The sequence below is a fragment of the Megalops cyprinoides genome, chromosome 22 (genome assembly GCF_013368585.1).
Source record: "Megalops cyprinoides isolate fMegCyp1 chromosome 22, fMegCyp1.pri, whole genome shotgun sequence".
NCBI lineage: Eukaryota > Metazoa > Chordata > Actinopteri > Elopiformes > Megalopidae > Megalops > Megalops cyprinoides.
Genome location: NC_050604.1, coordinates 14738712 through 14754230, shown reverse-complemented (window position 1 = coordinate 14754230; position 15519 = coordinate 14738712). Strand labels below are relative to the sequence as shown.

Below are 15519 nucleotides of genomic sequence, written 5' to 3'. Positions count from 1 at the left end.
CCGTAGCCTCAGGCCAGCTTTTTCATTTATCATAATCACTATTTACAGGACTGAATTAAGCCGGAGCAGACTCAAAGCGGGGCTCGAAGACGGGCCGGCACGGGTTTCCTGATTTGAATTCCGTCACACGCGTGTTATTTAACATCATTTCTTCGTGTGCAGTAACGATCAATATTTAAATGCACATGTCATAATATGACATGATCTCATATTATGAGTATGAAATACGCCCGTACATTGCACAATTCTTAAGAGCGAAATGAATTCATACTGAGAACATATTGTAAAGAGGATCATTAAACATGTTTTTTTTTTCAGCTGTTTGCTGTGGGAACCTGCCATATCCCATCCACGGCAGCGTTGACAGAAACAGCTGTTTAATTTATTTGTTGTTTGGCTGTCTCTGTTGCTGATTTACTGATGTGATCTGTAAGAAAATGTGGGAACATCAATATTTTTTTGATTATATTGAGTGCAGCGTTTGCCAATGTATAAATGGTTGCAGCTGCAATTAGCATAATTAAAATCATAATGCTAACAAGCTTTCTGTGTTGACAGTTTACTCTGGGAAAAATCTTAATGTGCACAGATGGACTTCGGTGTACTTGTTTTCATTCTTCTTTCATCTCTTCTTCTATATTGTATTGCATTAAAATACATTTCATTAATTGATTGGATACATTATTATACATTATTAAATACATTATATGATTGATACATTAAGTTAAAAGTGTGCCTTTACTATGTGGGCATTTGTGCAATTGTTGAGACATCTCTGCCTAAAACGATAATTATCAGAGAATCACTTCTAGGATACCCTATTATTGTAGGATAATTTTTTAAGAAATATTGGACTATGTTGGTTGTATGGGGCATACCCTATAGTTTCAAATAAATGGCTGAGGGACAAATATAATATTTGATAATGTAAAACTACTATAATATTCAGATATGATATTCAAAATAAATGTATCCAGTACGCAATTAATTGAGAGCAAGTCTCCCTTACCTCTTATCAATGTCTGACTTCATTCAGGATGAAAAAGTCCACCCTAAATGTTAGGGCTCATTTGAAACATGAGGATATTTAGAATGGAGTCGGTGGCTGTTCTGGAGTTTTTTTCACATGTTGTTTTCTGTGTTTACCCTGTTTGCGGTCTTTGTACCCATTGTAATGAAGTAAGTAGAGTAGTCGACTTGAAACTAATAACCACGTGGACCCAGCTTTAAATCCTGGGTGGGAACTGTATATGTAAATAATAGCAAACGTGGGCTATATACATCACCCTCGATACACGTGTCTGCTACCTGCAAAGATCGTTTAAAAACAGTGTTAGGGAAATGTATTCATTTGGAGCCCATGGTCTCAGGACTCTTTCACCTTAATGGGTTGTTTGTGACATATTGAGCATAAGCAATGGTATCAGTTATGGCTGGAGTTGCATATGACTGTGTTAGTGAGGTGACCCTGGAATATATCCATGAACACATAACAGAGAAAAAGTACAAAAATACTAATGGAGTATAAAAAACATAAACCTAACATTTGATTTACGTTTTTTTCTGAAGTAGTCCGATACTGTGTTTGATTTGACAAAAGGCTTCAATCTGAAATAAATCACAGATGACTTTCTGAAGATAAAAAACACACCTTCCCTTGAATGCTTGTCTTATCTGCCTGATGTGATGCAGTAAAATTTACACTGAGGAGCTTTGAGTCATCGCTATTAATGTGTGCTTGAAGTGATTTCAAAATTAAGTATCTTGTAGTCAATAAACATTTTGGCATTTAGAATGAAGGAATATGTTTCTTGTGCTAGAAAATACCCAGGAGAGTCGTAACAGCAAGGAAAGCGGCTATTCCTGCCTCTTTATGGTTTAGGCTGAAAAGTCTCGTCCACTTCTGTATATATTCATCTATAGGAATCTGCTCATTAAATGCTGCTGTTAAATAGTTCTCAGTATTATTGTTTTTTATTGGCAATTGTCAAATGGTGTTGTCGGGCTTGTGCTGGCATACACAGTCAGTGATGTCACTAACTACATTTGCACAGCTCTCTTTTCATTCTGAATGTTCTGCACTTTCTGTCCCAGCTGAATGATTACAGCTAAACTCATAAAAAGTATTCTGAATTAATTTACTTTGGGAATCACCTGTAAACAGAGTTAGTTTTGCAACTTCCTTTTTGACTTACAAGCTCTACATGATAAATAACAAAAAAGCCTAAGTCAAAAGGGTACTTTTTCCATTTTCTTTTTTACCATTTCACCATTGCTATAAATTTAGCTTTCTACTGGTTTTTGTGAGAATTAGCCCACCCGGTGCTGTCCACTTATCTTGGTTTAAGGAGCAATCGGAAGAGTCGCACCATTAGAGCCTCACTATAAAAGGACAACTGTCATTGCTTCCTCACTGCATTAAAGGAGCTTCTGCTCCTCATTTCACTGCTTTCTGTAGATACTGTGATGGGCACAGCATCAGCATGATGTCATTGGAATTGCTGAGAGCTCTGGACCCCTTTGCCATTTGGTCATTCCGCTGTGTGGCGGCACGGTAGATGGCTGTATGAGTCCCGACTCCGACAGATCAGCTCTCTGCGTCCCCCTAACCTAACCTCCACCTCTCAGTCTCTGGAGAGATGCCGGTTGCTTTTCTGACTCCCCTCTCTCTCTGTGTTGCTATCGAAGAGATCGCAGAACAGCAGGCAATTAACACGGTTTTCTCACTTCCTCAGCTGTCAGAGTAACTGCGGCGGCTTACGTGACGGAGCGTCCTCACAGTTCACACGAAACAACGAGGATCATGGTTACTTACTGAGCTTAACAACCAACGCTCACAACCAAGGGAACCAAACTTACTCTGGCCCTGCCTTGGTAGCGTGACATCAACATCTGTAACAGACTTGTGCTTCTTTGCACTCTGTCGCATTAGCTTAGCGTGGTGTCAGGAATGGAGAGCCACAGGTTACACGGGATTGCAAAAAAAAGAGCTCTTCAGCTTAGCCTCACCCTGGCCTCTGCTATTTTGTCATCTCAGAACAGCAGCAAGGAATCTTGCAGTCTCCAGTTCTGTCAGTTCTATCTGGCTATAACCATGTAACAGAAATTATCAAAACATATTTTCCACCTCTGTCTGTTCTTGTCACAGCCTCTACACAAGTTAGCAGCACATCACTGTTTACTGTTGACCCACGGTCATATTGAAACAAGCTAGTATCACCAGTATTAAAATTATAAAGCTCAAAGTTTTAAAATGTTACTACACTCAGTATGGGTCTAACTATACTAAATGGGATGGTCTGAAGGGGCTGAAGGGGGTGGGGATTTTGACGGGTTGTTGGCACCTGTCCTGTAGTTGGATATGGCCCCTCTGTCTCCATCTCTGTCAGCCTGAATCCCCGCTCTGGCACTAAATCGATGGTAAAAAGGTAGAGGATCTTTAGAGGTGTTTTCCAGCTTCCCAGAGGAGGGTGAGCGAGCAGATGTGGATTTGACAGACAGGTCAGGGGGAAACTGAGGAGCCGACAGAGTGAGGTTTTGGTCAGCAGCCTTTGTGATTTAGCTCCATGCCCCGTGTTATAGGCACAAACAAACATTTGAATCCCTCTAATGCTGTCCCCCCTCCCCTCTCTTTCTCTGTCCTGCTGCAGTGGAGTGGGGCTGGCCCGGGCCCACTACGAGAAGCAGCCGCCTTCCAACCTTCGCAAGTCCAACTTCTTCCACTTCGTGCTGGCGCTGTACGACCGGCAGGGCCAGCCCGTGGAGATCGAGAGGACCTCCTACGTGGACTTTGTGGAGAAGGACAAAGTAAGCACAGCGATGGCACTTGATATATTTCTTTGTCCCACGCAAATGTTCTCATCCAGCAGGATGCACACCGCGTCCACTTCTTACAGTCTGTGACCCACTCATACTGCTGGAGCGGTCAAGGTAAAAGCCCTTGCTAGAGGGCACAAAGACATTGCCCCCAATAGGATTCAAACTCACAACCCTCAGGTCTGGAGCTTGGTGTTCTTACCACTACACCATCTGCTGCCTAAATGCTGTGAGTATTCAAACAGGGAGGGTGGAGGTGAATATGCACTGGCAGCATTTCATCTTGCTGTTACAGGGCCTTTTATTCATTTATTTATTTTTTTTTTTAACAAATACTTCTGCCTGCCCTCGTTGAGCAGGAGTTAACTGAATCTGAAAGAGAAGTCCTTTCACAATTGATTACTATTGCATGTTTCTCAGCCACAAGATTGTCTGCTATTTTTTTTCAGCCGTGATGCAGTTATTCAGTGTGAGTATCCAAACCTCATATGAAGTAGAAAAGAACGGCTGCTTTTCAGTCCTGAGCCTCCATTGTAGTTCAGCTATAACCTAATTAGAAACCATTAAAAAGAAAGCTATTTCTTCCATTTACCATTTGATATTTACTTTTTATATGATTGTGCTGGTGTGCATGGGAAGGTGTTATATCATTTTAACATGGTATAAAACAGTCACACTTTCATATTTCATACATTACAAATGGATGCAATAACATTTCGGATTCAAACAAATGAGGCGTCTTTTAATCTAATCACATGCTACAATATAAATCAATACCTCTCCAACTGCAGCAAATAAAACTGTGAAAAAGCTCAAGTACGTAGGACAATGAGCATACATGCTCCTTGTTAAAATGTTCAGCTGTCGGAGTGTTTCACATACATAAAAAACACCTTATTGAGTTACAGTGTCACAGTTCATTACCTTTCGGTTAAGACATGAGCAAAATGTGTACACCCCTTGAAAGCATTGTGTGCCTAAATTCTGTCATAGAGATATGATGGAGACTCAAACACTGAAATAATTGTGGCCAGAACAGCAAGGAAAAGAGTCTGCAGTGCATTTGTGGGTAAAAAGGAAAGGAATGACTGCTGTTAACAATTAAAATCAAAATGATTTTCATGGTGATTACCTGTTACATATTTTGCCAGCTACCCATTACTGATACTACAGTTTGATTTTAAGGTGCAAAAACTTAGGTTTTGTTTGCACTGTATAAATAGAGTATACTTTTTTCACTGACCCCACAAACCATGTTTTTGTTTTTTTTGGTTCCAATTGTGTTTTTTTTCAGCTTTCAGTTGCAGTTGTTTGCACTTACATTTTAGCCTTGGTTTCAGCTGGGTCCATGTATTTGACTTCATATGAAGAGTCACACAGCTTTCACATACCCTAGTTTCTTCTCTTTTCATGTGTTTGTGTCGAAATGGGTGCAAAAATTCCTGGCTTTTAGGTGTAATTACCCAGGCTAACCCTAGGGGGCAGTACAAATCTGAATGCTACCGAGTGCCAAAGAATCAGAAACTTCTTCAATTGGCTTATTAATTTGCTTTAAATTTGTAGGTGGCATTTTCTGAGGATGGTAGAACTAAGCTGAAGTTGTCTTGTGTTGCCAAAGAGTTGGAAACAACAGTTTATCTCTCATGGTGAAAAAATGAGCATGAACAAAAGAACCCAGTCTGCAGTTTTCCTGGTGCAGAGGTCTGCATTCTTTCTCATGCAGTCATCCTTTTACTACTACTTATTCAAAACTGTAACAAGTATACAGAATTAGACTTGGTCATGATTTATGTGTCAGGAATATGTGTCAGCATATGTGATAAGTTAACTTTTGCTACCTCATTATAAATGTTCAAGAGCATGATTTTGCTGTTCATGAAAGGTTTGTGAATTAGCTGACATTTCAGTGCTAACATAATTGTGGAATGTAGGTTAACTGAATCATTATTAGGTTGGCTTCCAAATACAACAAGCACAGAAGGTGTGGTGTATATAGTGTATACAGATCTGTAGAAAGGATTGGGTGTTTCAACAGCCCAGCAGCTGACATTTCACAATATTACTATGGTTCCAAAAAGTTGCAACTGATTGATTCAGTTCTGAGTATGGTAATATCTGAATAGCCCTCAGAGCATCGGTACGATTTGCACTTTTATGCTTTGCCTCCAGGAACACTCAGCGAACGTCCATCAGCGGCCGTACGGGCTTGTAACCAGTGCTGTTGACTTTACTGTGTGTGTGTTTGACTCTGAAATGGGCTGGGGCACTTTTGTATGTCTGTCCTTTTATTGTGTGTTTTTATTCCAGTTTCCATCATGTCACATCTCTGTAATAGTACAGATATAAAAAAAATAAGTTTTACGTCTTTCCAGATTTTTTTTTAATTTCTGTCCTGATCTGTTATTTATTAAGGACTTTAAATTCAAACCTACTTTTCTGATGACTTGTTCCAGCAAAGGAGTTTTTTTTTTTTTTGGGAGAGGTCAGGGTAGCGATGGGCATGGCTGGGCCCGCAGCCAGCTGGCAGAGACCGAGTACCCATTCTGCCCTGCCAGCTCACCTCTGTCTGCACCTCCGCGACCCCTCCCAGTCCACCCTGGGCCTCTGCCAAGGCAGAATGGCAAACAGAGCATGGTGCTCCACAGGGGCCGAACGGGAGAACAGGAGAGTGTTCTGGTACCCGTCGAGGGGCGAAACGGGACCGCTAGGCCTGTTTTATCTGAGAGTTGGAAGGGCACGTTACTTTCCTTTTTTTGTGAAAAAGCAAATCAAAGTTTTTTTTTTTTTTTTTTTTTTAGTCTTTCTGCTCTTGAGAGGGTTTTTGTCAGTTTTTGCTTGATTTATGTTAACGCTTTGCCTGTTTGTAATCACTGCAAATTGGGAAATGTTGGGCAATGATATCAAACAGCTGATTATCTGAAGAGAAAGAAAAATAAATAGAATTTTGTAGTACAGCTCAGCAGTGGGTCTGGAGGATTTGAATGGGCATAAACAAACAAGGTTCAACCACTTCTGTGGTAGGATTTACTGAAGGCTTTCAAAAGGTCCTTTGAGATTACGTAAAAAGCAAAACTTTTAAAGGTTTAAGACAGGTCCTGGCAAAGGCCTTTAATGACTATCTCGAATTGACTTATCTAAATGATTTTTCAACTTCTAAAATGATGTGTAACGGTGCACTAATACTGTGAGGTCAAATGAAGAAGCCAGGAATTAGTTCTTCAAATTCAAACACCACAGCTTTACACCTGCAACTTATTCTCAATTTTTTCAGTGTTATAACTCATTTGTAACATTATTATAGCAAAACATATTGTTTCCTCTGTTTGTTGTGTTACAACACCCTGTTTCATGGAAGTGAGAATATGAATGCTGTAATGTGGGCAAAATAAGTCAAAACCATCACCAGAGATGCTGTTGTTTTTGTTATTCTCAGAAATAATAATGTGAACCAAGGATGTGCTGTCAGGAGATTTACCTCTGCATACACTACCCTCTAACACAATGTTATTTTTGACTCTGTGAGTCCCAGTCACCCCCCTTTGCACTGCATACAGGCAAAATAACTAATGCCCAAATAACTTCAGTAATGTATCTAACAGGCACTTAATGATGACGTCATTGTGGAAGGTGGGCAGCTATCTGTGAAGTCTGGAGCTTTGATGGGTGTCTGTCTTTGTCCTTCCTAGGAGTACAATGGGGAGAAGACCAACAACGGCATCCACTACCGGCTACAGTTGCTCTACAGCAATGGTAAGTTTGAGTCCACACATGAATTGCTACTGACGGATTTAAGTAAATTGAGTAAAAACAGCACTGAGAGAAACTGAGGGAAAACTCATGACATATTACTCAGCAGTAATAATCCTCTCATCTGCATTAGGATTTATGACAAACAACAACTACTGTTTTTTATTTCCCACAAGTAAGGTATGTAGCATTGTTGTGTCACTGTGGTAAAACAAAGAACTGTAAAAAAAAAAAAAGCTTTACACCTGCTGCGTCTTTCTTTTATGACACAGAATGAGAGAAAGAAACAGCAAAAAGTATTGGCACTTCATTAGTTTTTACTTTGTTCAGTTTTTATCATCTTGAGGGAAGAGGCAGACGGGAGAGCAGAGGAACAAGCAGCTTTAGTGTGCCGTGAGTGATAAAACACCCACAGTCAAGAAAGTAGATTAGAAACGATGAGTGTTAAAAATGTAGCAAACAAACAATCGTGTGGGCACTGAAAAAAGCTCACAATTAATTGCTTATATATGCAAAAATAATCTAGATATAACTCCTTTTCCATCTGCTGTGAGAATCAAATTTACATTTTCAGAGGATTTCTTGCATTATCTGATTTTTCCAAAATGTGACTCTGCCAATATGCCCCTCCAAAGAAACAGGATAGCAGTCCAAAACAGCTGTTATTAATCACTATTTTACATTCATTTTAACATTGGAGAAAACATCTAAACATTCAGTCCGCTGAGAGTGTCTATCATTTATAATGCGGAAATTAATTCAAGGAATAAAAATATTGGGCCTCACAGAAAATCCTGTCGAAAATGTTTTCCCCATTAGACGAAAGATTTATTTGGGTTCTCAGTGTGGTTTCCCAAATGCTCGTCTGGAAGGAAAAAAAGGAATGTGACGATAGACTGGAGCGCATTTTAGCTGGTCTCCGTTTACACCCTGCACTGTGCTGGAATGCTGTAGGGTGCCTCGCAGGCGGTATCCAGCCCTGTGTGTTTCCTCTCTCCACAGGAATCAGGACGGAGCAGGACCTGTACGTACGGCTGATCGACTCTATGACCAAACAGGTAAAAACAGCACGGCTTCTGGAAGCACCTTTAAATAGAAGCGGCTAGTGTAAACGTTGTAATAAAAGTTGAAAATTGTATAGGGTATAGAGAAAAATAGTTCTCGTGATAATCAACCAAATGAAAAGAGGGGATGAATTATTAGGTTGCGTAAATACACTCCAGGTACATCTCAGCATGGGCTGTTGGCTCACTTTCTAATATGTTGCTGAATGTGTCCGAGAGGAAGTAGGCTTGCTAATTTGTGACTGTGCTTAATGGAAATTAGGATGCCTTCGTTTACACGTGCCTTTCAGAAATAAACCACTAAAAACAGCGACCTGGTTGTAATCAATAAAGGCAAAACAAACATGCTCTTCAGGCATCTCATTGTCTCGGTCATCATCACCCTTCACAAAAGCATACAGATGAATGGCAGCACAATCAATTCATCTACTTCAGTATCTGTGGTTCATTGGTTTTCAAGCTAGCTTCCACTCTGGAAGCTTTACATAGTAATGATGCACTGAGAGAAAGGTTGCAAACATTTGTACATCATTCTTTATTGACAGCTGGGATACACTGTAGGAGCACAGTGGGGGTCAGCTGACCCCTGAGATTGTTGGAATGGGTCAAGTATACTTGAGAGAATGCAATGAAACTATTGAATAGCCCTGAGCTGGCATGGTATGCTTCACTGACTGAGGCCAAGGCTTTATAAATGAGGGATCATCATGAGAGCTCCACAGCTAACCTTGAGACCCGAGTCTCCTGATAGCCAGCAGGGGGGTGGGTGGGGGGTGAGGGGGGAGGGGAGGGTGGTGCCCCCAAGAGGACGTCCTTTCTTAGCCCTCACGGTGCCTGACCTACAGAGTCAGCAGTGCCTCGGTCAGTCGTGAGGCCTGGCCAGGGTATGAGGACACCTAGCCTGGCTCCGTCAGGCATTTCTAGGTGGGGCGTCTTGGCTGCAGGTACCAGAAGGACACAGAGTGAGAAAGTCAAGGCAAGCGTTCGCTGCTTCAACTCCCCAAGCAGCCTGGGTATGTTTTCTTCTCTAGAGTCCACGTGTATGAAGAGAACGGGAGCCTGTAAGTGAGGTGGCCCAAGCCTTTCATTTCATCCAATATCTTCATCTGCTCTTCACTCTTTAATATTTGGGCTTAAGTGACACACTAAAACCAGACCCTTAGTTAAGAGTTAACCAGATTACAGTTCACACCATCTACATAGCATTGGTGCACTTGAACAGTGTCTCACTCACACTGATGCAACCAATTACCAAAGACACCAAACCCTTGGGAGATTATGGCATATGCTTCCAGTTATCTTTTTTCATTTTTTTTTTTTCATTCTGAACTGTACCTGAACTTCTCTTTTACTGTGGAGCTTTTCATCTGTGGCTGCTGTTATGATGTAATTCCAGCCTTTGTCTTATTTTCTCTCTGACTTTAACTGGCTTATCACAAACCAAGTATCGCATGTAGGGTCCCTTATAATAATGAGAAGTGTTATTTATAAGAGGGAAGTGCTGGAATCACTCTTACTTCATGGAAATATGGAAAGTATCAACACAAACCTTTTTAGAGCCAAAACACTTTCAGTCTCAGTCAATTTTATGAGTTTTTAATTATTTTAGCAGACACTCTTATCCAGAGCAACTTACGTATGTTACAATTTTTCTGTGTTATCCATTTATACAGCTAGAGGTAATTCTATGTTAATTACTTTGCTCAAGGGTACAGCAGTAGTGCCCCAATGGAGAATCGAACCAGCAAAATTTTGGTTACAAGCCCTGCTCCTTACCACTGTGCTACACTGCCGCCCTAAGAAAATGGCACATTTGCATTTTATATTATTTTCAGGAAAGCTTCAAGGTGCTGTACACTTACAACAAGAGCCACGTGTGCCAAATGATTCAGGTTGTCTGGCTACATTTCTGCGGTTGCAGTCTGTATCCGATTCGGATGGCTGGGGCGACAATGGCGTGGTTGTAATCTCACACTGCTCTTTCCTGGCCTGTTACCCAGCAGTCAGCCAGCCCGTGGGGCACCGGGGCATCCCTGCGGTCCCACAGTCACCTCTCCCTCAGCCCCGCCTCCCCCCCGTCCTGTCACCCCCCTGGCGCGGCCCGGGCTGCTCCGTGTCAGTCTGTCAACAGTCGATACAGCACCCCGCCGCTCGACAAAGCGTCTGCCCCAGAGACTAATCAATACCCCTTAATGTAACTGCAGCCGCCGCCCACTGGAGATGATAATACCGGCTACTACAGTGGCACCTCTCAAATTCCTCCCCTCCCTCCTACTGACAGACAAGCCGACTCTGCATATGCACAGAGCAGCTGACATAATGCGCTCGCAGGAAGGGTTGTGTATTGATTGGGGATGCACCGTGTGCTTTTCACCCCTCATTAACCGGAGGGGATTTCGGCAGGGCCTAAGTCTCCTCTGTGCCTCTCCGCCGCGGGCTCGGACACTTCAGAGGGGGTATGCACAGTTGAAATCATGAATATCCTGTGTATTCCTGTATATCCTGAAATACCAGGCCACAACACATTAAATACACATAGGCATTAAATACACATTTCATAGAGTGAAAACAAATTCTGTGTCAGCTTGTTTCAAGTAAACTACTTCTCTGTTTTTCTTCATTATCTGATTGGTAGTTAGTTTTTACCCGGAAACATTTCTCAGGCGTATCCTTTCTACAGCATATCTAAACAGATTGATGCACACCAGATGCACAGAAGTGAGGTAACTTGTTTAGACACGCCACATCAGTGTTACTCTCATGTCAGCAGCTAGTACCCTGTCCAAAATACTGCTGATACCATACATAAACATGCAGGACAAGCACCAAAGGGGCAGACAGCATTATATTAACCCTGTAGGTATATATCATGTATCTTTTGTAACAATGGAGTCTTTTGAGGGTGGACGTGCACACTCACTGATGTTGCTCACACTGTGTAGCACTCTGTGATGGAGCTCTGTTAGCCTGTGAGCATGTTCTCCGGGATACTTGAGCTGAGAGGGAAACAGGTGCGTGAGTGGGCCCTGATTACCTCAGGAAAGGAAGAAGCTCTCGATGCCTTCGCATTACACGGAGATAGGCTGCTCCTCTTGCCAGCGATGCTTCAGAGTCATGGCCACAGCAGTGTAAACACTTTGAAGATTTTTAAAAGAGACAGTCCAACCAGAGCCGTTTCTGCTGGTGAGGGTGATGCCACTTTCCAGTTCAGTGTTCAGACCACAATCATCCACTGTTTTTAGACACAACTGGGCCATGAGGCTGAGCTATTGGGGGTAGTCAGAGAGAGGAAAGGAAGTTAGCAGGAACTGCAGAAACTAGCACATATATGGGGTTGGCTCATTGAATTTATGACATTCTCGCAACATTGCCGAAATGATGTAGCAACCTGTTAGCATTGTTACAGAATTCAGAGAATCATTTTTAGCACATTGGGCCTGAGCTGAGAGGCTGAATCTGTCATGCTGTTGTCAGAAACTCTGAGAGGAATGTGCTTAGTCATAGCTATGGCACTAAAACAAAGGAAATGTGTTTTCATCATCATAATCATTTTCACAGAGGTGGTTACACATTTTAGGGAAGGTTTGTTGAATGTAATAGTGTATAAGCAAAATGATGAATTGTTCAATATCATGGAGGTTTAATTATGTCTTGCAGCAGTGGTACATTTTAGAATATTTTAACATGGTATTCACTGAACACACTAAACCTAAGCAAGTAAACTAAGTTAAAAGCTAACAGTAGACAATGGATCCGCAGACAATACATATTTATCCGTTTTTAGTAGTGAATCCCCATTAAAATCAAAGGACAAATGTTTTACTTTAGAATTTTGTCAGTATTTGTGTAATTACTAGTGAAGGTAATGAACGTAATCTGGGTGCATGTCCTTTGTCTTTTTTCCCTCTGTAACAAAAGAGCGGTCAGTCAACCAACAGGTGCTTGTCATTTATGGACATGGTGAAGCCATGCAGGTACAAGCTCAGACTCATGTAAACAGTGCCATCCATAAGGTGCAGGTTTCATGAGAGGGGTCAGCCATCAGACCGTTCCTTCACGCTGGGACTTTCATCTCTGACAGATACAGCCGTTACATATGAATATTATCGACCCCTGCTACCCCCACCGTTTCCAATCCCCCTGGAGAAATTGGAAGTTGTTAATAAGGAAGAGAGGCCTTCATGGCTTGGGGATCAATAATGCAAAAGCAGTCGTTATCAGAAAAATATCGTTCCCAGGGGAATCTGGTTCAGCTACGTGTGACTAACTAGAGAGTGGACGCGCGGGGGTGGGGTGGCGGGGGGGGGCTGCCTGTTTGACTCCAAATACCCACCTCCCTTGGGGCCCTGGAGGGGTGAAGAGGGGGGAGAAAATACATTTCTTCTACCTGATAATATGTAGTTTCCATTTTTCTTTCTATCCTAGCAAGATTGCTATATGACAAATGCCTACGAAGAGGCCTCTGTGGGGTAACTGGAATTGATGGGAATCTATTCATTTTGGGCAATCTTTTTCACATGTTTTTGGTTGGAATCCTTGTACATAAGTCTAACTGAAAAAGAAACATTTGAATCTTCAGTTTGCATCTCCATCTGTAAAAAGACACCAAGGGTGTTTTTTGAGAAAATAAAACTCAGGGAAAGTGTTTGTTTGCATGTATGTTGTATTTATATGTCAGCCTTGTAAGGGCCATTGACTTTATGTATATCCATTTATATCCAAATAAACTAAAATTTCCCTAGAGTTACTCTTTAATTATGTTTTTTCCTGATATCATGCATTCATGTTCAAGGCACTATTACGTGCATGTGTGAATTGCTAAGCATAAGGTAAATCACTGATATCTTCTGATATCTAGCAGGATATCTTTCTGTCTGTATCTGTCTCACTCTACAGCAGGCGTACAGACGAGTGTATTAGAGAAAAACCCCAGCAGGCACTGTTGAGCAATATGGGTGGTAGTAAAACTGACCTCTGTGCCACTCTGTGCTTCAGATTGTGTGACACACACCTGTTTCACCTCTGTTTACAGGCAATCATATACGAGGGGCAGGACAAAAACCCCGAGATGTGCCGTGTGCTCCTCACCCATGAGATCATGTGCAGGTGAGTCTCTCTCTCCCCCTGTACCTGTCTGGCCACTGAATCACAGCTTGCATGTTAACAATTTATAACCTGCTCTCTGTGGCTTTGTGTGAGTGGTTGTCTAGCCTTGGCTGTGATAATGTACAAGGCGTACAATGCACCAATGGTAGCATTTCTGTTGATGTTATAACAGCTATAACAGTACTTTGATTCAGGGGAATCCACCCAATATAAAATATCTACAGATTTAACTATAGTACATTATGCAGACCTTCATGAGCGTGGTGTCTCTTCTTTATAAAACATAAAACATTCATGAACAACTATGCTGCTTTGTGACAGCTCATATAGTAATACAGTGAATGTTATGTAAGAGATTTAAACCTACACTTGAAAATACATAGCGTATCTCATTGTTAACCAACATCAACCACAACTTTTGCTTATAACTGCTTTATAATGTGGTAAATTCAATTTTAGTAGAATTTTCCGCTCACAAGTTTTATATGTGGCGTATAACAGAGTAATATAGATTTGATTGATATCTCAAATCAATGATATAAATTAGGTTAATATCTCACTTGTATTATGCTATTGTTCCAGTAACACAGTGAGAGCTAAATTACTCATTACAGTATATAACTTATTGTTGTGTAACTTATTGTTGTATAACTTGTTGCCATTGGTGGCCTTGCACTATTTCTTCATCGATGTCTATAGATATATATTATAACACTTAGGTGTCTTGTTTTATTACTTAAGTAAGAAAATACACAGATACTGTCCAAAAATATAGCAGCTAGATATAGTTATAGATATAGATATTAGTTATCAGAGCAAGTCATACGAAACAATGGCTTCCTCCTTCAGGAGGTTTCACTGTAGTGGGGAGACACAGCAATAGTGTGGAATGGTTTTAACACACTCCTTAAAATGCTCAATTTACTTTTGTTTACCCTAAAACCTATAGTTCAAAAACAATTAAAAATGACAAAAATTACACTTACTACTATTACTATATTTATACCAACACAACTGTTCCTTTTTAACTTGCCTTAACCTAATCATTTTCTAATATCACCAGAGATTATTCTGCAGTGGGCAAATTGTACCACTGAAAATAAATGTAATGTGTTGGTAAATGTGGAAATATACAAAGACAGCAATTGTCAGAAAATAAGCCTTTTTTTGGAAAGAACTTTTTCATAGCCCAAAAGGGTCTCTGTCCATGGGGACATGGACACAGCTGCACTGCAAGGTAGTGGTGTTTTGCATTTAACAATTTTGGCATTTTTCCTTTAAATTATAGTGATACTCTTAATTGTGTCTTTTTCCAGGATAATTCAGAACCATATTACCAATCATTGATTTTAAAATCTCGACAGCCGGTTTTAAGCTAAAATGGACACAATTTTGTGGAGACCCAGTAGGTGTGTAATTGTCTTATCTTTTGGGGCCTTGCTGACAAATTTGTAAAATTGTAAAAAAAAAAAAAAATATATATATATATATATATGAGAGAAGCTGCAGTTTCGCAAGTGGCACCAAGAGAAAGGGAGGGACAGAGTGACAGAGGGAGAGAGGGAAAGGTAAGCAAACATGGAGGAAGAGGGTGCCATGGTTTGTGGAGGCTAGCTGCCAGTCTGGCAGTCAGTGTAGCTGAGAGAGGTTGCCATTGCCCAGTGCTTCCAGCCAGCCCAGATTGCTGCATATCATTAGTTTTGGCTCCGGCCCTTGGCTTTGCTTGTGGTAATTACAGCAGTGGCTCTCTGAAAACAAACCCTCTGTTGAAATATATCTCCATTTC

The 15519-nt window shown here is 41.1% G+C and overlaps 1 protein-coding gene across 3 annotated transcripts in view; it reads left to right on the top strand.

The window, feature by feature from the left end:
- LOC118769459 (transcription factor COE3-like) overlaps positions 1-15519 on the top strand; it is a 105354-nt gene that overhangs the window by 10495 nt on the left and 79340 nt on the right. For all 3 annotated transcript variants that reach the window (XM_036516565.1, XM_036516566.1, XM_036516564.1), the window contains exons 2-5: positions 3651-3807; positions 7503-7566; positions 8566-8621; positions 13660-13733. In XM_036516565.1, coding sequence (XP_036372458.1) covers positions 3651-3807; positions 7503-7566; positions 8566-8621; positions 13660-13733 — 351 coding nt within the window. The remainder of the gene's footprint in view (positions 1-3650; positions 3808-7502; positions 7567-8565; positions 8622-13659; positions 13734-15519) is intronic.